This window comes from Moschus berezovskii, chromosome 6 (assembly GCF_049115385.1).
Source record: "Moschus berezovskii isolate FMDL1 chromosome 6, NW_MosBer_1.0, whole genome shotgun sequence".
In the NCBI taxonomy this organism is placed as follows: Eukaryota; Metazoa; Chordata; class Mammalia; order Artiodactyla; family Moschidae; genus Moschus; species Moschus berezovskii.
In genome coordinates, this window is record NC_142465.1 from 16,367,595 (window position 1) to 16,389,805 (window position 22,211).

Consider the following 22,211-nt stretch of genomic DNA (forward strand, 5'->3'; position numbering starts at 1 on the left):
GTTTTCTGAATCTATGGTTTGGCGTTTATTATATTTTGGAAAGTTGTGCATCAGTGTTACTTTAAATATTTCTTCTGCCCTTTGTCTTTCTTTCCCATCTGATATCCCAGTTACTGGTATGTTTGTTACATGTTTTGAGATTTTCCTATAGTTCTTGGATGTTCTGTACTTTTCATTGATTTTTCTCGTTGCATTTCAGTATGAGAAGTTTCTATTGACTTATCTTTAAATTCATTGATTCTTTCTGTGGTCATGTTGAGTCTTCTAATGATCTCATTAAATTTATTCTTCATTTCTGTTATGATATTTAGCATTTCCTTTTCATTCTTCCTTAGAATTTTCTCTCTGCATACACTATACATGTGTTTCTGCATGTTTACTTTTTCCATTAGAGTCTTTGACATGTTCATCATAGTTATTTCAAGTTTCTTTTCTGACAGTTATAATGTGTTTCATGTTTCAGTACCTTAGTATGGTTCTGACACTAACTTCGTCTTTTTGGACTGTGTTTTTCTTTCCTTTTGTCATGCTATGTAATTTTTGTGTGTGGGATGTTGGATATGTTGAATTCATAATGGAGTATATTTCACAAAGGTTATTCTTCTTCACCTGCCTTCACCAGGAGGGGATGTTTTTTGGTTCTTTACTCTGAGAACCTTGTTGGGTTCTTTGGACATTAAGACCATGAAAGAGTGGGAACCACACCCTCCACCCAAAGACTGGCCTTCAGGAGTCTCTCACTCTCAGGCTAATCCACAGTTGGCTTCCAGCAGGTCATCAAAATTACTACTTAAAATGTACCCATCAATTCATAGCTCCTAATTTGACAAAGACTATTTGGGAGGTTGATATCTAATGAGTTCTACGAAGCCTTCATGGCACATTTTTCCAGTCGAGATCAAGAGGGCATGAGATGTTGACAGTGATAATTTAGATAATTTAGACCTTTCATTAGATAATGAAGACTATTAAATAGACTATTAAATTGTCTATCTAGAGGCAGAGAAGTTCAGACTTCCTATTTTCCATCTCTCTGTCACCTCTGTACTTGATTTTTTTTCCTGTTTAATGACCCACATTTTCTTATGATCTTACACATTTTCTCTTAAGAGAGAGAAAATCTTATTCTGTAATAATGCCAAAACACCCATGTGTATACACTTCTCCTCGCACACTCTGCTGAGACTTGGGAAGGATCCAGTTTGCAGATATGCTTGTCATACGCAGTTATACACACAAACTCATTCTCCTGGTAATCTGCCAGTCTCTGACCATTTACTGTGTGTGTGTGTCTTCCGTTTTTGCCTGGATTAAAGGTTCCTATAATTGTGTATGTACTACCTCTGGTCACTTCACACTCTGGAAATTAAAGTGAATGAGCTTTGCTTACTAAACATTGTTTAATATTTAATTTCAGTAGCTCTTTCTTTGTAAGTCACAGAAGTTTATTATTCACAGAAGGTAACTCAAGAATTATTAGACTAGGAAAAGTAGATATTTGGTCACTTGTGTTGTTAAGTAACCTTATTTTTTCAAATATGTGGGTTTTGAGATGGTTGGTATCAAATGAACCTTTGTTAGCTGCAGGGTATTTTAATGGTGTTAAAACAAGGAACATTTTCTCCATTAGACTGACTTTCTTAATAATTTCCTGAATTTGGATATTGTAAAGAGAACTTGTAAGCCACCAGCACTTGGACTGAGCAGGTAGTCTGTTGTCTCGATGTTGGCCAACTTTTTCTCTGTCTGTGAACCAGCTGAAGTATGATACCTCCTTTTTGAGACCTCCCCTTCCTGGACTTGCTCAGACACAACAGATTCCTTCATTTCTGTTTTCTCCTTAGGTACTATGTACAATGAGAGCCCTTTTAAGTATGATCTTGCAGTTGGTAAATGCCCATTTCCAGAGTCACCATGGTATTATTCAGTCTATAAGAGCAGGAGTCATCTCATAATCCACTGTCTGACACCGTGCTTGGCATACAGTGGATACTCTCTGAATCTCTGCTGAGGGATGGGAGTGGGGGTGGTGGTGCATGAGTGTATGGGTAGACCTGCTCCATTAAGCTCATCTTTAAATAGCATAATGATTCCTTGTAATAAACTTCTGGAGCAGTATTACAGTATATTACCAGTATATTACAATAATGTAATACCTTAACTGTGAAACCAGATTGTCTCTGTTTGAACCCCAGTTCTGACAAATCAAGCTTTTGTGCCTTGGACAAAGTAGACTAATCTCACTGCCCCCTCAGTTTCTTACTTTGTAAAACAGATAATAATAATATTTCAGGTGTAATATAAGGATTTAATATGACGATACACAGAAAGTGCCTGGAATAGCACCTGGCATGTAGTAAGCTGCTCTTACAGTGTTTCTGTTCTTATCATATAACCTGTAAAGAGAAAGTAGAATTGCAACGCGCTAGGACAACAGACTCCCAGAAAAATCTGTCTTGGGGAAGCAGAGATGAATGGAAACTTAATTACACTTGACAAAGATCAGATGGCCTTGTGCTGTGAAAGGATATCTTTGTTCATGTCTTCTTTGTTAGGAGTGTGGCAGAAATAGGAAGCTGAGGTCACAGTAAGACCTCACCGATGCTGCTATTGGAGTCTCCTGGTTTCAGCTGATACTGCAGTGTCATTGCAATTGCAAGCCATTGTTGACTTGTCTGATTTAGGTGAATACTTGTGAGAGGGAAACAAGAATTAGGGTAACTGTAAAATACTTGTCCAAACCAAGAAGGGGTGGCTATTATTTTTGAACTATAACAGTGAACGTAGTGTAGTTTCAGGCAAACCAGAATTACTTCTGAGAACTACTTACAAAATGAGAAGCACAGTATACTATTTCAATATGCATGTGGTCTGGTTGGTATAAGAACCTTTCTAGGACACTTTGGCTTCCCTGATAGTTCTGTTGGTAAAGAATCTTCCTGCAATGCAGGAGACCCTGGTTCAATTTCTGGATCAAGAAGATCCACTTGAGAAGGGATAGGCTGCCCATTCCAGTATTCTGGCCTGGAGAATTCCATGGACAGTATGGTCCATGTGGTCCCAAAGAGCTGGACACAACTGAGCCACTTTCACTTTCAGGACATTTTACCTTTGATAGGCATCTTTACCTTAAAGTCCTTTCAGAAGAAAATAAGGGGGTCATTCATTCCAATTCCATTTAATTTTGTTTGATACTAAAGTAAAATACAGTGAGTTTTAGGTCTTGGCTACTATCCACAGTCTCAGTGTCAGCTGGCTGGATCTAGGCAAAAAGGAACTGGCATTCCTTTTCTCTGTCATGGATTGAAAAGCAATGGAAGCAAAGGAGTATACTGTGAATTAAGAGCTTAAGTTTCTTTAATCTGAATTTTTAACCAATGATGACTTCCCTGAATTGAACTCCATTTTTTAAACCAGTAGAGTTTAATCAGTCCATATCCTTTGACTGACAATTGAGAAAAGCAAACCTATTCAAATTAGTGGCTTTCCTTGGTGATTCATCTTCTTGGTATCAGAACCAGACTAGAATCCAGGTTCCTAGTGCGCTCATGGTAAAGAATTTGCCTGCAATGCAGGAGACATGGGTTTTATCCCTGGGTTGGATCCTCTGGAGAAGGAGATGGCTGCCACTCCAGTATTCTTGCCTGGAGAATTCCATGGACAGAGGAGCCTGGTGGGCTACAGTCCATGGGTCACAAAGAGTCAGACACGACTGAGTGACTAACACTTTCTGCGACTGAATCCCGTGCATTTATTCAGTATACTGGTTCAGTCATCAAAGAAGTTTACATCTAAATAAATTAAATAACCCTCTCTATCCTTACTGCTAAAGATTTCGACCAAAGAAAGGTATGAAATTAGGGAATTATTTCTATCTGGCTTTATCTTCTTGTGAAAGCATTTGGATTTTTGAGTTGTGGCAGCCTGCCAGTGACAAATGGAGGTGCAGAGATTGCCTCCCTGTCATCCACTACCTTTTATGGTGTCAAGGGATTGCTTGTTCTCCTTTGTGACCCAGCTGCAATGCAGCTGTTGTTGGCACTCCTGCTTCTTCACTCTCACAATGCAGCTTTCCTAACCATCCCCATGGGATTTAACTTCTGAACACAAGTGTCATTTCTGTGCTCTGTGAGCCAAGGCTGCCTTTTGGGGACCAATCAGCATAGCAGCTTTCCAAGTCATGGCTAAACAGTTTGGGATGGAGCAATCCAGCAATTTCTTATGACAAACAAGAAGCACCCATTTGCACAAACAGTGTAGCCGAATGGTTGGAGTTGTTGCAATAGCTAAATCTGGGGGCTTTCCAATGACACTGATTCCTGAAACAGATCACATGGACCGCTTTGTCCATCTAAAGTGTCCTGTTAGTGTCTGTTTTCATCAACTTGTGGTGCCAGCTTATGGACCACGGAAGGCTAATTGAAATTATGGTTTCTTTTTTTTCCCCTTGTATAGAAGAGGTATTGACAAAAGTGACAGGGGTGACATTCTGGGTATCACTCGAGCCTCATGATTTTGTCAGATTTACCCACTGAAGCCTACACACTATCATGGAGGCAACAGGACTTCCCAATGAGAGTATGAAGTGTGTTTTCAGTATGTGCTTTTCCAAGATATTTAAAGTTTTCATGCATTTATGACTACCTACCATGCATCTGGCAGCTTTCCAGGTGGTGCTAGTGGGAAAGAACCCAACTGCCCAGGCAAGAGATGTAAGAGTTTCACGTTTGATTCCTGGGTCAGGGAGATCCCCTGGAGGAGGGCATGGCAACCCATTCCAGTATTCTTGCCTGGAGAATCCCATGGACAGAGGAGCCTGGAGGGCCACAGTCCATAGGGTCACAAAGAGTCAGACATGATTGAAGAGACTTCACACACACACAGCATCTGGCCCTTGGCCAAAAGTGAAGTTGCTCAGTCGTGTCCAACTCTTTGTAACCCCATGGACTGTAGCCTGCAAGGCTCCTCCATCAGTGGGATTTCCCAGGGAAGAATACTGGAATGGGTTGCCATTTTTTTCTCCAGGGGTTCTTCCCAACTCAGGGATCAAACCCAGGTCTCCCGCATTGTAGGCAGATGCTTTTACTGTCTGAGCCACCAGGGAAGTCCCAGCTCTTGGCTAGTTCAGTTCAGTTCAGTTCAGTCGCTCAGTCGTGTCCGACTCTCCGCGACCCCATGAATCACAGCACGCCAGGCCTCCCTGTCCATCACCAACTCCCGGAGTACACTCAAACTCATGTCCACAGAGTCGGTGATGCCATCCAGCCATCTCATTCTCTGTCGTCCCCTTCTCCTCCCGCCCCCAACCTTTCCCAGCATCAGAGTCTTTTCCAGTGTGTTGACTAAACCAATCTCCTACAGTGGTTTACGATTAGAAGAGATTACAAGTGGGAATAAGAGTGCATATGGTAAGGGGCTGGTAAGGGTCACAAGAAAAGCAGGAATCAAATGTTCTCTTAGGGGACCCGGAAAGAAAAGACTCAGTTTAAAGAATTCCAGACTGGTTTATTTTGGCCTTGGTTATAATTGGAAAGTTAACTAAGAATTCTAGAATTTTGAGGTTTTCTCTTTTAATTTTCAGTTCAACTATTAAAAAATAAATCTACACATTAATCTTTATTTCCAGTTTCAATTTATGTTTTGATTTTCTGTGTTCTTTTTCCAAACACTCAATATGTCTCATTCTCTTCTACTGACATGATCATGTCCCCTCTCCTTCAGAGCCAGACATATTGACGGAGGGCATCAGTTTCCTCAACCCTCTCCCCAGACTGTCCCCCACTCCTTCTGGCTTCAAGACCTGTTATTCTGTAAAGAGACACCTGACTGAACTTACTAGTGTCTGATCTTTGTGTCACTAAGCCAATTGGGTGTTTTTCAGAAATTGACGTAATTGACTACTCGTGTCTTCTTGAAATACTGTTGTACCTTACTTCAGTTCAGTTCTTGACTCAGCCTGACTAACAAACCACATCTTTGACAGCTCAGATGTCTCAAAGGTCCCTCAGTCTGTATAATTCTCAGAACTGAGCTTGTGATTTTCCTCCCTTAACCTGGTCTTTTTCCATTATTTACTTACTTTATCTCAGTTTCAGGATCAGAAACCTTGAGGTCATCTTTGTGACCTCCATCTCACAGGCTCTCCCTGTCCTATCCATCTTGAAATCCTATCTGTATTACCTAAATATCCCTCCTGTCAGCCCACTAATCTTCCTCTCCATTATCAGCCCATCACTCTCTTTTAAAAGCCTGGATTAATCTGCCTGCATCCTTCTGTTCCCATTACAACTGTTATCCACACAACCCTTAGAGTGATATTGACAAAACAGATAAGGACGAATTCCTTCATGTAATCTATCTGCCAGGTGGGCTCTACCTTCAACCTTTTCGAATAGCCCGCCTCTATTCCTTCAATCTGAGATGCTGGCTCAGATCATGAACTCCTTATTGCCAAATTCAGATGTAAATTGAAGAAAATAGGGAAAACCAGTAGACCATTCAGATATGACCTAAATCAAATCCCTTATAATTATACAGTGGAAGTGAGAAATAGATTTAAGGGACTAGATCTGATAGAGTGCCTGATGAACTCTGGACGGAGGTTTGTGACATTGTACAGGAGACAGGGACCAAGACCATCCCCATGGAAAAGAAATGCAAAAAAGCAAAATGGCTGTCTGAGGAGGCCTTACAAATAGCTGTGAAAAGAATAGAAGTGAAAAGCAAAGGAGAAAAGGAAAGATATAAGCATCTGAATGCAGAGTTCCAAAGAATAGCAAGGAGAGATAAGAAAGCCTTCCTGAGTGATCAATGCAAAGAAATAGAGGAAAACAACAGAATAGGAAAAACAAGAGATCTCTTCAAGAAAATTAGAGATTCCAAGGGAACATTTCATGCAAAGATGGGCTGGATAAAAGACAGAAATGGTATGGACCTAACAAAAGCAGAAGATATTAAGAAGAGGTGGCAAGAATACACAGAAGAACTGTACAAAAAAAGATCTTCACGACCAAGATAATCACGATGGTGTGATCACTCACCTAGAGCCAGACATCTTGGAATGTGAAATCAAGTGGGCCTTAGAAAGCATCACTACAAACAAAGCTAGTGGACGTGATGGAATTCCAGTTGAGCTATTTCAAATCCTGAAAGATGATGTTGTGAAAGTGCTGCACTCAATATGCCAGCAAACTTGGGAAACTCAGCAGTGGCCACAGGACTGGAAAAGGTCAGTCTTCATTCCAATCCCAAAGAAAGGCAATGCCAAAGAATGCTCAAACTACTGCACAATTGCACTCATCTCACATGCTAGTAAAGTCATGCTCAAAATTCTCCAAGCCAGGCTTCAGCAATATGTGAACCATGAACTTCCAGATGTACAAGCAGGTTTTAGAAAAGGCAGAGGCACCAGAGATCAAATTGCCAACATCCGCTGGATCATGGAGAGTTCCAGAAAAACATCTATTTCTGCTTCATTGACTATGCCAAAGCCTTTGACTGTGTGGATCACAACAAACTGTGGAACATTCTGAAAGAGATGGGAATACCAGACCACCTGAACTGCCTCCTGAGAAACCTGTATGCAGGTCAGGAAGCAACAGTTAGAATTGGACATGGAACAACAGACTGTTTCCAAATAGGAAAAGGAGTACGTCAAGGTTGTATATTGTCACCCTGCTTATTTAACTTTATGCAGAGTACATCATGAGGAAGGCTGGGCTGGAAGAAGCACAAGCTGGAATCAAGATTGCTGGGAAAAATATCAATCACCTCAGATATGCAGATGACACCACCCTTATGGCAGAGAGTGAAGAGGAACTCAAAAGCCTCTTGATGAAAGTGAAAGAGGAGAGTGAAAAGGTTGGCTTGAAGCTCAACATTCAGAAAACAAAGATCATGGCATCTGGTCCCATTCCCCTTCATTCAAATAGAAGGGGAAACAGTGGAAACAGTGTCAGACTAATTTTTTGGGCTCCAAAATCACTGCATATGCTGATTGCAGCCATGAAATTAAAAGACGGTTACTCCTTGGAAGGAAAGTTATGACCAACCTAGATAGTATATTAAAAAGCAGAGATATTACTTTGCCAACCAAGGTCCGTCTAGTCAAGGCAATGGTTTTTCCCGTGGTCATGTATGGATGTGAGAGTTGGACTGTGAAGAAAGCTGATCGCCGAAGAATTGATGCTTTTGAAATGTGGTATTGGAGAAGACTCTTGAGAGTCCCTTGGACTGCAAGGAGGTCCAACCAGTCCATTCTAAAGGAGATCAGTCCTGGGTGTTCATTGGAAGGACTGATGCTAAAGCTGACACTCCAATACTTTGGCCACCTCATGCGACGAGTTGACTCACTGGAAAAGAGTCTGATGCTAGGAGGGATTGGGGGCAGGAGGAGAATGGGACGACATAGAATGAGATGGCTGGATGGCATCACCGACTTGATGGACATGAGTTTGAGTGTACTTTGGGAGTTGGTGATGGACAGGGAGGCCTGGCATGCTGTGATTCATGGGGTTGCAAAGAGTCGGACACGACTGAGCGACCGAACTGAACTGAACTGAAAGTAAAATTTTAGTCTATATGTGTTTAAAGAAAACACAATTTAATTATAAATGAGTTTAAAGAAAATTTTTACTTTACCACAATATCCTCAGACATTTTGATAATAAAATATTCTCATATATTTATATTATAGATGGAGAAGAGTTTTAACTGAGTTTAGGGTAGCAATGCAATGTAACAGCCTAAGCAGTTAGCTCAGATAGAGCTTAAGATGTGGTTGTATCCTATCAAATTAATTATCTCCTACTGAAATGTTATTGTAGTATGTGTGGATGACCTCTTTAAGCCGAAGGGAAAATATGCAAGTGAACAGAGGTAGAAAGAAAGTAAAAATTTGTTATATAACAGGATATCTGAATAAAGCTAAGCATCTTTCATTATATTTTAGAAATTGGATATTTGTATGAATACCTTAAAATCTTAACTATTATCTTACTCATAAATGTCAAAGCTATATAGAAAGCTATGTATAATTTATTTTTTTACTAATAAAATATTTCAAATATTGTGAAAGTCAAGGTACTTATTTTATATAATAATTTAATATATTTTTTCTTCTCTTTTACTGAAACCATGCTTTAAATAGAATGCTTGTTTTGTTTTTGTTTGGTTTTGTTTTTTCCCTTTTTTCTTTTTTTGCTTTCCTCTTGGCATTCTTGCAAGTTTTCTTTTAACTTCTCAGGGAAGCTACCAGATATCTGGTGTTTTTGCCAAGGCTTTATCTGTGACTTCCTCTCTGGTCAGGCTTTCTGAATTTGTCCTCCATACTCTCCTGCTATAGCATCTCAATCTAATCAGAATTGATTACTCCACTACACATGCCCCTTCCTACCAACACTTGCTCTCAAGAAATCTTTCTCATGTATATAAATGATATCTTCATTTACCTAGGTGCCACAAGCCAAAGCTATGGAGTTGTCTTTGACTCCTTTTTTTATGTTATACCTATATCCAATCTTATCAGTCATACATCTGCAAGATACTCCACATCTAGCCACATCTCACTGGCTCCACTGCTTTTACCCTAGTCTTTGCCATGGAGTATTAACAGCCTCCTAAGTGGTCTCCCTTTTTTCTGTGCCTGATGCAGTCAGTTTTCCGGTCCAGATCTCAGGTTTTTTTGTAAAAGTGTGTGAGATCATGTTGTGCTTCTATCTGAAACCCTCCTTGGTGTTCTGTTCTAGTTAAGGGAAATTCCAGGGCTTGCTTCAGCAGCACATACACTAAAGTTGAAATGATACAGAGAGGATTATCACGGCCCTCACACAAGGATGACGTACATTCATGAAGTGTTCCATATTTGTGTCGTTCCTAGAGGCTGTTGGTTGGCTTTGCTGGTTAACACCAAGGAAATGCTACAAGTCAACGCAACATGTGACATCCAGTATTGAAACTGTGACTTTTACTACCAAAAAACGTTAACTCCAGACCCCTCACGGTGCTGACGTGGCCTTAGGCAGTCTGATCACCCCAGCCTCTCACGTGCATTCCCTGTGATTCTTGGTGGGGTTTACTCCCCTGCCGCCATATTGGTTTTCTTGTCAGGCGCTAACATTCCAAACATGCCGCATCTTTGCATGGTTCACTCACTTCCTTTACTTAGGTTGCTTTTCCAGCATCAACAGAGACTTTTCTTGACGACTTTCTCAAACTCCCCAGTGTGTATTGCTCTCTCACATTAGCCTTTGTGATTTTTTTTTTTACCAAACTACTTTAGCCCGACAGTGTCACTGCTCCTGTGTGAACTGCCAGTCCACCACTAGAGTGTGAACTGCCATTCCACCACTAGAGTGTGAACTGCAGGAAGGCAGGAACTTCATTACCAGGACTGTAACACAGCATGGGACATAGCGGGAGCTTATTTCATTTCTGTGTAGTGAAATGTCACATCTCTGAATAATTCCCTTTCCAGTGGATGAAGTTGTTCTGTGTTCTCAGGACACTTAGTTTGACACTAACGCAGCAGTATTTTTTTTAATAGTTTACTTTAGGTGTGTACTTCCCTTTGCATCAGTCTTAAGATACCAGAGAACCAACCCTCTCATTCACCTTTGAAATCCAGCAGTAAAATGAGCCAGTGATAGAGGCAGTGCTAGCCTCCTCTTTAAAATATTCTTTCATTTAAAAAAAAGTTAATTAGAACATAAGCACATCTTGCAACCTGCTTATTTCATTTAGAAATGGATCATAAAATGTCTGGTGGTTTAACTACTTTTTACAAAATCATTTTAATAGATACATATTTCCTTGAAATGGCATGTGGTTAACCAAGTCTGTGCTGGTAGACACTGAATTTGTATAAACAATGCTGTAATGAAAATAAATAGCTACCTCTTGGAATTTACAGGTATTTCTTAGGACAAATAACTAGAGATGTAATTGTTTAGCCAAGTGTATCTGTGACTTAAAAGTTTTGAGGTATATCAAATTACTCCCAGGAATATCTTACCATCTTTTTCTATACTTTAGCTGTGTGTTAGCTGAGTGCGGTTTCTAATGAGCCATCAGGAATACTGAGTTCTGTAATTTGGGAGCAACATTGCTAATAGATGAATAATAACACCTCGATGTATGAATTTACCTTTTAGGTAAATTGGATATTGAGTAAATGTAGCATACCTTTTTTAGGGATATTGACCCCTATATTTTGGTATTAACAAGCTGCTGATTTATGCCTGTTGCTAATGTAACTCGTTTGACGTTGAAGCCAGAATACCAGCTGCATATGGCTGATGCGCTTTAACTTCTTCTAATGAAATTCAGTCTGCTGCAGGCTTTTATCCCACTTGGGCTTCCATTTCGTTTCAAGCAGTTTGGTGGCCTCCTCCTGTCCAAAGGTTCACCTAAATCTGAAGGCTTATTGGTATTCAAAAACCTAGGAAGGAAGCTGCCTTAGTCAACTGGGTCTGAGCTAATTCCTCACCCTGAAGTCTGATGGCTGTGCAGTGGGACCTGGGATGGGTTTCAGGGAAGCTTTGCTCAGGTCTGGGAGTTGTGGTTCTGGGCTGCAGCCTTGCCCAGGCATGCCCCAGAGCCATACCTCCCTGCTGAGGTCTCAACACTTATTCTGGATGCTACCCATGGACACTGTGAGGTCACTCCCTGTCACCACTGGCTGCCCTTAATTTGACATATGTTTAGGCTTAATGACAATATATTCCAAGTGTCTGTGAAGTGGCTTCTGCTGTGGGACATTTAGGAAAAGAGATCACAAAAGACGTGACAGTTATAGACAGTGAAACTTGAGGGACAATTCAGTGAGAAACACAAACTATTATCACTAAGTTATTTAGCTACATTCATTTTTTTTATTTGTAACATTATTCTACTATTTTTAAATTATTATATTTATATATATTATATATATATATTTATAAAGTATTCTGCCCCTAAAAAATGAATGTCAAATTTTGGGTCCCTGATAATTTGATGGTAAATATTCTGGTAAATATTGTTCACTTCAGTTCAGTCGCTCAGTCGTGTTCAACTCTTTGCAACCCCATGAATCACAGCACGCCAGGCCTCCCTGTCCATCACCAACTCCCGGAGTTCACTCAAACTCATGTCCATCGAGTCAGTGATGACATCCAGCCATCTCATACTCTGTCGTCCCATTCTCCTCCTGCCCCCAATCCCTCCCAGTATCAGAGTCTTTTCCAGTGAGTCAACCCGTCGCATGAGGTGGCCAAAGTACTGCAGTTTCAGCTTTAGCATCAGTCCTTCCAATGAACACCCAGGACTGATCTCCTTTAAAATTGACTGGTTGGATCTCCTTGCACTCCAAGGGAGTCTCAAGAGTCTTCTCCAACACCACAGTTCAAAAGCATCAATTCTTCGGCGCTCAGCTTTCTTCACAGTCCAACTCTCACATCCATACATGACCACAGGAAAAACCATAGCCTTGACTAGACGGACCTTTGTTGGCAAATTAATGTCTCTGCTTTTTAATATGCTATCTAGGTTGGTCATAACTTTCCTTCCAAGGAGTAAGCGTCTTTTAATTTCATGGCTACAATCAGCATCTGCAGTGATTTTGGAGCCCAAAAAAATAAAGTCTGACACTGTTTCCCCATCTATTTCCAATGAACTGATGGGACCAGATGCCATGATCTTTGTTTTCTGAATGTTGAGCTTCAAGCCAACCTTTTCACTCTCCTCTTTCACTTTCATCAAGAGGCTCTTGAGTTCCTCTTCACTCTCTACCATAAGGGTGGTGTCATCTGCATATCTGAGGTTATTGATATTTCTCCCGGCAATCTTGATTCCAGCTTGTGCTTCTTCCAGCCCAGCGTTCCTCATGATGTATTCTGCATCTAAGTTAAATAAGCAGGGTGACAGTATACAGCCTTGACATACTCCTTTTCCTATTTGGAACCAGTCTGTTGTTCCATGTCCAGTTCTGACTGTTGCTTCCTGACCTGCATACAGGTTTCTCAAGAGGCAGGTCAGGTGGTCTGGGATTCCCATCTCTTTCAGAATTTTCCACAGTTTGTTGTGATCCACACAGTCAAAGGCTTTGGCATAGTCAATGAAGCAGAAATAGATGTTTTTCTGGAACTCTCTTGCTTTCTCCATGATCCAGCGGATGTTGGCAATTTGATCTCTGGTGCCTCTGCCTTTTCTAAGACCTGCTTGAACATCTGGAAGTTCATGGTTCACATATTGCTGTAAATATTGTTGTAGTATAATAATAAAGTATTTCATCCTGAAGGTTATCATTTCCCTTGCCCCTTCACTTTGCCTTTAATTAGGGTTATCTCTGGCTTATTATGCATAATGACTTAGAGAGGGACTTTAGAACTAAATGATTTGATGTAAATCATCTTCATTAGTAAGATTTAATTCAATTTTTAGATTTTTTTTAAATGATCTATTTCTTATGAGAAGTAAACGTTTTATATCCTGAAGACACTTCACATATAAACACTGATGTTAAGATGTACTATCAAACAATGCTTCTTCTGTTTGTAAATGAGGACCTTCACAAATTATTTTTTCAAGGCTGTTTTATTGCGATTCCTTTTGCACTCAAACTGTAATGCAGCTGTAAACAGCACATTTACCAAACTATATATAAGCTTTTGGGCTTCCCAGGTGGCACAGTGGTAAAGAATCCACCTGACAGTGAAGGAGATGCAAGAGACGTGGGTTCAATCCTTGGGTGGGTAAGATCCCCTGGACTAGGAAATGGCAAGCCACTCCAGTGTTCTTGTCTGGAAAATTACCTGGACAGAGGAGCTTGGGACTGAGCATGCACATACTGAGTTGCATATATGCTTTTGCATGCTCAGTCGTGTCCAACTCTTTGTAACCCCATGGACTATAGCCCACTAGACAAAGATTCCTCTGTCTATGGAATTCTTCAGGCAAGAATACTGGAGTGGGTTGCATTCCCTTCTCCAGGGGAGAACCCAGGTCTTCTGCAGTGCAGGTGGATTCTTTACTACCTGGGAAGCCCATATACGCTTTTAGATCCATTTTATTGGCTGCTTCCCTTTCTTATTTCTTGTCCATGGAGATACACATTTGAATGAATGAGCAACAGTTACCATCATCAGACATTTCCCCAAAATAAACACTAAATGTATGGAAGTGACTGCTGGATCACAATCGCAGAAAAAGACTCTTCTACAGTAAACTTAAAGCAGCATCTAAATAGGAGTAGGGCGACCTAAGGAAAATCCTCTGGTTTATTTTTTACATTATTCCAACTGATGTTACTGGGTTTCCTAGTTGACTTAGTGGTAAAGAATCTGCCTGCCAATACAGGAGATGCAGAAGACAGAGGTTTGATCCCTGGGTCAGGAAGGTCCTTGGAGAAGGAAATGGCAACCCATTTATTCTTGCCTGGAGAATCCCGTGGACAGAGGTGCCTGGAAGGCTGTATCTTCCATGGGATTGCAAAAAAGTTGGATATGACTGAACACCCATGCCCACATCTGGTGTTCCTACCAATGCTGAAGGCACAAGTAATCCCTTATTGGGATATAAATATTTGGATGAGAATCAGGCTAATCTGAGGACCATTTTTTATGGTTTATCAGGAGGCTTGGGTTCAATCCCTGAGTTGGAAAGATTCACTGGTGGAGGGTACAGCAACCCACTCCAGTATTCCTGCCTGGAGAATCCCCATGGACAGTGGTACCTGGCAGGCTACAGTCCATGAGGTCGCAAAGAGTTGGACACAACTGAGAAACTAAGCACAGCACAGACCTTGGCTCGTGTGGCAGTTTCCACATATAAAGTGGAGAAATTACTGCTTTATTCATAGCTCTGTAGTTTACTGAAAATGTGAACACGTGAATAACTAAAGAGTACTGTATGCTATTAAGTTATGTATAAGAAAATAGTGCTGGCCTGTTCATTTGTTGACTGATAATTATATTTATAGAATATTTGGAATGCTATCGATAAAAAAGTAAAGTCTTAAGGGAGTAATCTAGTTTAGAGGACAAGATTAGTATTCTACTTACATTATAAATATATATATGCAAGAATGTACAATCTTGATGTTTCAGGTCATTCAGTAAAATAGCAGTTCTAAGCTGTGGCATCAAAACACACTTGTGTGTAGGGAGGTAGATACAATGAGTGATTTGCTACTAAAAATAAGTTAAAAAATTGGTGTATGGTCAACTTTTAAAAATGAAGCCATTGATAACATATAATTCTCTCATGTTTAATATTCCTGAGTGCTTCCTTAAGTAGGAGCTCTGGGTTTGGGAGGAATTGTGTATGTGTAAATATTAAGTATCTATTTTTATATTGCTTTATTTTGTAGTTGGAAAAAGCATTGATCAGCTGTTGAAAGTTACACTGTTTACCTTGTATACATGCTCAGGTGGGCACCTGTTTCTGAACAGGGAAAGTAGCATCCAGTTTAATTAGAAAACAAAATAAATGCGCTGAGAACTAATCTTACGCTGTAGAATAGGCTACCTAAACTTTACTGAATATTTACGTTAATGTGTATGTTTTACTGCTACCAATCAGAATAGGACCTGACCAAGCCTGGTTCTGATTGAGGATGCTTTTTTTCATGAATTTAAATGATACTAATCTCGAGTCTGTCTTTTTCATACTCAGTTAAGTGCTGCAAACTTTATAAGTCAGGAAATCTGAAATATATAGTAACATTGAAGATGTGAGCTGGAAGAGTCTTTTATTGGAGGAAGGGGAAAGTGATAGGAATGGGAGACATTTTATAGGAAAATTGTGAAGCTTAGTTTCTACCGTGACATAAAGTTCTACAGAGTATTTTTGAATTTTGGTAATTAGGAACTAGATAGTGGCCTTCAAGGTGGAAAGAATTTTTTTTTTTTTTTTTGAGGAAATAGGAGAAAAATCAAAGAATGTCAGAGCTTTCTATGCCACCAAGGAAAAAACCCATCTTTCTCCTTTGATCACTGTTTACTCAAGTGCCAAATTCTGAGGAAAATAAAAATCTCAGATGATTATATAAAATTGCTGAAACCAGTAATTTCCACTTGACTTAACAGTTTTTAGCAACCCTTCAAAATTGGTATTATGTTCATTTTTCCCAGTGAGGAAAAAGAGGTTCAGAGATGTTACAAAAGATACTCAGAGTCACACAGCTAAATAAATAGAGGCAGCAATATTCAAACAGAGGCTTGTTCGGCTCCAGGCTAGATTCCTCAATGAGAATCAGAGAAAGTCATTGTTAGCCCTCAGTTCTCTGCGGCTGACTCCCTTGCTTATTGGCTTACTTGTTTTCTATGTGCTTCCTGCAACTCGGACTTGCAAGGGACATTCTGTGTGGTTCAGTTGAATGGTTATATCCTTAGTACTTAGCACAGCAAAAGGAATTCAATAAAATTTTAAATTTAAAAAAACAAATGAATATGCAAATAAGTCATAGACTTGGCAGTGGAAACTAAGCCACTCCACTCACATTTCCCTTATTTTTCACACTGACCACAGTCCCTTTTTCTTGGTTTTCTCAATCACCACAAATGTCCAAACACCCCAGACAATACACGCAATGAGTAAGGATGCTTGATATGAGGGGTTTTGTATAACCAGAGAAAATTCCATAATACTTGCTTGTAGAAATGCTGACATAATCTAAACGATGCCAAGAAAAACCTGCTGAGACATGATTTTTTCTTCTCTACTTTTTTAACCGAAGTCCCTCTAAAATAGTAAGAGTGAAAAGAGTAAACTTGATTAAACTTAGTGTTACCTCCCTACCACCCTTCCTATGATCCAGTGATGTGTGTGTTTGGTTGGCTTATGCGTCTGGCTGAATCTTAAATTTTATATACTCTCCTGAGACTTTTATTCTCCACATAATTTGGCACTTGACTAAATAGTGATCAAAGTAGGAAGACAGGTTTTTACTTGGTGGTTTGCAGCTTCCCACAAAAAAGAATGTTCTGGCCTTCAATGTATTTGTTTTGCATCTAGGAGGTGGTAGGGCTCACTGTTTGTAATAACCTGGTTCATTTGAGTAACCTGAGATGACTGGCCTTTGAATTCTGATTTATTTTTTAAAGCTATATACTGCTGCTTTAGCTCAGTCAGTAAAGAATCTTCCTGCAGTGCAGGAGACCCGGGTTCAATCCCTGGCTCTGGAAGATCCTCTGGAGAAGGAAATGGCAACCCACTCCAGTGTTATTGCCTGGAAAATCCCATGGACAGAGGCGCCTTGTGGGCTACAGTCCATGGGGTTGCAAGAGTCAGTCATGACTTAGCAACTACACCACCACCACTGCTGCTTTGCCAGTGGACCATACACATAAGGATTTTACGACACTGTTTACCATGACAGTGGTAAGTGAGCCACTTTCTTCTCTTCTGTCCTTAAAACTTAAGTGGAATAAAGTTCACAGACGCCTTTATATTTTTGCATAAAACATTTGTCCAGACTCTTTAACAATGATAGTTTCCATTTTGTATCTTTCTTTTATTATCTTGTGCAATTCTTAGTATATTATTTTCCAGTGATGATTTAAAAACTGACCATGTGTTTTGAGGCTCTGAATAAAGCAAGATACAGTGTTTGTCATTCAGAACTCTGTATTTTATTGCATACTATGTATGTATATATATGCAGAGTACATCATATGAAATACCAGACTGGATGAATCACAAGCTGGAATCAAGATTGCTGGGAGAAAGAGCAACAGGTTCAGATAGACACATGATGCCACTCTATTGGCAGAAAGTGAAGAGGAACTAAAGAGCCTCTTGATGAGAATGAAAGAGGAGAATGAAAAAGCTGGCTTAAAACTCAGTATTCAAAAAACTAAGATCATGGCACCCGTCCCATCACTTCATAGCAAATAGAAGGGGGAAAAGTGAAAGCAGTGACATTTTATTTTCTTGGACTCCAAAATCACTGCAGATGGTGAATGCAGCCATGAAATTAAAAGATGCTTGCTCCTTGGAAGAAAAGCTATGACAAACCTAGACAGCATTTTAAAAAGCAGAGTCATCACTTTGCAGATGAAGGTCTATATATTCAAAGCTATGGTTTTTTCAGTAGTCATGAATGAATGTGAGCGCTGGACACTAAAGAAGGCTGAGCACCGAAGAATTCATTCTTTTTAATTGTGGTGCTGGAGAAGACTCTTGAGAGTCCCTTGGACAGCAAGGAGATCAAACCAGTCAATCCTAAAGGAAATAAAATCTGAATATTCAATGGAAAGACCAGTGCTAAAGCTTAAGTTCCAGTACTTTGATCATCTGATGCAAAGAGCCAACTCATTGGAAAAGACCCTAATGCTGGGAAAGTTTGAGGGCAGGAAGAGAAGAGGGCAACAGAGGATGGGATGGTTGGATTGCAACACCAACTCAAGGAATATGAATTTGAGCAAACTCCAAGAGAGAGTGAAGGACAGAGGAGCCTGTGCATGGGGTCACAGAGTCAGACACAACTTAGCGAATGAACAATAACAACACTCTACAAATGAAGCTGAAATTCCAATACTTTGGCCACCTCATGCGACGAGTTGACTCACTGGAAAAGAGTCTGATGCTAGGAGGGATTGGGGGCGGGAGGAGATGGGGACGACAGAGAATGAGATGGCTGGATGGCATCACCGACTCGATGGACCTGAGTTTGAGTGAACTCCGGGAGTTGGTGATGGACAGGGAGGCCTGGCGTGCTGTAATTCATGGGGTCACAAAGCGTCGGACACGACTGAGCGACTGAACTGAACTGAACATTTATTATAAGCGTAGAATATGCCTATCTACTGTAACAACTACTTCATGTGTATCCTTTCAGATAATTCTGTAATCACATGAAATAGATTTTATTATCATCATATTAAAAAATAATAAGTGCTCGTTTTAGGTTTTAGTTTTAGGTTTACAAAAAAATTGAGCAGAAGATATTGAATTGGCATATAGTCTCTTTTCCTCCTATACTTCTCTGGTTGTGTTAACTTGAACTTGTCTTGTACATGTTACAACTGATGAGCCAATACTGACACATTATTATTAATTAAAGGCCATAGTTTACATTAGGGTTCACTCTTTGTGCTGTGTATTCTATATGTTTTTGACAAATGTAGAATGACATGTTATCTTTCATTATAGTACTATGCAGAATAGTTTCATTGCCCTAAAAAATCTTCTGTGCTCCACCTGCCCTCTTTTTTTGTAATAGAAAAAGTTATAGCTAATAGATGAAATTATTCTCCAAGGGTCATTTAGCTACAAAAGTATGAGAGCTGCTCTGCCTCCTGAAATCTGTGCTCTTAGCTCATATCATAGACTGCCTAGTTCATCACAATTATTTAATCATTTAGGGGATCCTATCTTGGTAAGATTCTTGCTAATTCTTACTAACTTCAACAAAGGGTATTATGTGTAGCAAGTATTTTGCTTGTGCTTTCCTTTGAATTTAAAACACTGTGAGAAATATCATAGGAGAATTTTTAATATTTAATTATTGGATATTTGGCCAAATGTTTCTTATGTTATACAGGAGTTATTGACATGAGTAGCATTAGTAAAATGAAAGAGAAAGTCAGTGGTCTGATTGTATAGTTATCACTAGCTGCTGGAATAATGGCTGAATAAAAGAGCAACAGAATAAACTTTTTAAGTGAAATGAATAAACAAAAAGGAGAGGTCTTTTGGAGACATGAGTCAAAGTTGCATAAAATGTAGAATATTAGGTTAATCATATACCTCTATCTTTGGAATAATTATCTCCTGTTAAGGAGATAATTTAAGTGGTTTAAAAATATATTTGTGAAGGGGAAAGAAAGACATCACATGAAGCTAATGTGGTAGACAGTGTATGAATTAGAAGGAATGATCAGATGAGATTGTTTCTCTTTTCTATAGACCCACAGCTTCCGGGCACCACCCATGGCTTGCTTCCACCCAGTTAACATAGATCTTCATTTTACCCTTGCCGTACAGGACAGCGCTTTTTCAGGAAGGGTCTTCTTTGGACTGTTCTGTTACCTTGAGTCACCCCCTTTTTGTTACACTGTAGGCAGTTTTGGTTCAGAAGCTACAACACAGCAAAGAATGTCTAGTTTTAGAATCTGCCGGGATTATGCTATTATTTCATGAAAAATCAGTTTATTATATATAAGCCTTTGCTCCTACTTTTTGCTTAGTTTCTTCTGAGATTGATGGTAACGTTTACTTAAAACTGTAGCTAGGGAGAAGATCTAGCTTTAGACTAAATCCTGATGTAGTTAGTCCTGAGCGACAGCAGCAAGGATAAACAGTATTTGTGACTTAGTTTCTTCCTATATAAAGTAAACATTAGGACAAATCATCTCAAAAGCTAAAATGATCATCATTCTTTACAAGGAAGAATGAATGAATGAATGTCGACAACGTAAATTGAAGGGAGAAAATAAAACAGAAAATGAAAACACATTTCCCACCATTCCTGAAAGTCTCTTATCCTTTTGGTTTCCGTGAAACCATTTTTTCCCTTTTTTCTCTTGCTGTCCTGGTTCTTCTCTGTGACATCTTTGATGAACTCATTCTCATTGTCTCTTCTTCTAATCTTGATGTTGTTCCAGGATTCTGACTTCAGTCTTCTCTCTCAACACATTCTGCTTGGTCATCCCATTTAGATAAAAACAAAGCACTGGTTTTTGATGATGAGTACCAGGTAGACATTAGTCTACCTCATACGGGCCCAGGAGGTGAAGAATCCTTCATGATGTGCTGCTGAATCATCCATTTTCTCTGTTTTTCAAGGGTCGTAAGAGTGAGGCTGAAAAGTTCTTCTTGAAGGCTATTGAGCTGGACCCCACCAAAGGAAACTGTTACATGCATTATGGTGAGTGGTTGATAGTTTTTTCCATGTCCCCCACAATTATGATGAATGCTGATATGAGATTCAGGTTGCACTGATAAAGGACACTTTGAGAGGACATTGACTTCGCCATTGCAGATATAGCCTTGAGTTGTAGTCTTCCCTTCTTGTTCAAAGCAGTCATGGTAACAAGGGCTATGCCTTATGTTTTCCTTTAGTTATTTTTGTAGGACTTAGTAGTGAAAGGTATTTTCAGTCCCTCCCCACCTCCCCAGTTCAGTTTGGAGTTTAAATGAGATCTCATAAGCAAATCATCTCACTCCTTGCCTGATGCATGGTACATAATTAAAATGTTAATATTAGTTCTCTTTTCATTCTAAATGATAATGTATTACTCACTGAATGTAATATTTTGAAGTTTTAGAGGCTTACATTTTGCCCACAAAATCTTGCTTTCTGGAAGATTTGGAGGTATCCCAGCCTCTAAAGGCCTGAGATTGGGGTCAAGGATAAAAACTGTAGACTATAAAGGATGTGTCTTTCATTGGGTTTACCCTCAGATTATCTTAACCAGTCCAGAATGAACTTATATAACAACTCTGTTACACTCCACACTGTCATTAGTAGTGAGTCATGTGTTAGATGAGGAGATGTATATAGCTGGTTTGGTGTCAGGTAAGATGTACTGATTTCTATCTTATTTGCATTTTCAATAGCTTTCAAGGAGCTGAAAAGCATTTACTTTTGCTGATCCCTTGGAAAAAGAATTTTTTTGACCATTATTGACTTTGATGAGTTAAGTTATTATCAGGTGATGAAAACTTAAAGATGAATGGGAATGAAATATCTTGAGGAAATAAAACTAATATATTTGTATAATATTGCACTCCTTCTCTCATTTTCCAGCTGGTAAAAATGAATCAATGATGGGCTATGAGTGTGTAAAATGAAAATTAAAAAATGGAGGATACACTTAATTAACCATCAGTTCATTTGTTTATATATATTGTGTGTATATGTTTATAAATGTAGGGTTGTGACATTTTCTTTTCAGCATAGCACAGCATGGAATTTCATGCAACTAACTGCACCACCACCCCTGACTTTCTTTCACAATGCAGTTTTATTGCCACGTTAAGATAGTAGTCAACTGATTTAAGTTTACTGCAGAATTTAGTTTATTTTTTCAGTTTTTCTTATATGAAGTATTTTAAATTAGGGTTTTCTCATGCATACTGTTTTGGGTACCCCTGCAGAACTGAAGTAATTCCCTGATTATTTTCTTGGAGTGCTGAAAGACCTCTTGTCATTTTATGAAATAGGTTTTTTATTATTATTTTTTAAAATCCTATCTTTCTGCTTGCATTTTCTGTACTTCAAACTAATTCTA

The 22,211-nt window shown here is 39.4% G+C and overlaps 1 protein-coding gene and 1 non-coding gene across 3 annotated transcripts in view; both read left to right on the forward strand.

The window, feature by feature from the left end:
• TMTC2 (transmembrane O-mannosyltransferase targeting cadherins 2) overlaps positions 1–22,211 on the forward strand; it is a 461,860-nt gene that overhangs the window by 326,324 nt on the left and 113,325 nt on the right. Inside the window, exon 9 of one of the 2 annotated variants that reach the window (XM_055396593.2) lies at positions 20,764–20,845. The exons of the other annotated variant lie outside the window; for it this stretch is intronic. Coding sequence (XP_055252568.1) covers positions 20,764–20,845 — 82 coding nt within the window. The remainder of the gene's footprint in view (positions 1–20,763; positions 20,846–22,211) is intronic. 2 annotated transcript variants of the gene reach the window in all.
• Positions 9,762–9,866, forward strand: LOC129537290 (U6 spliceosomal RNA). Its single transcript, XR_016037753.1, has one exon. It is a non-coding gene; the product is annotated as a U6 spliceosomal RNA (small nuclear RNA).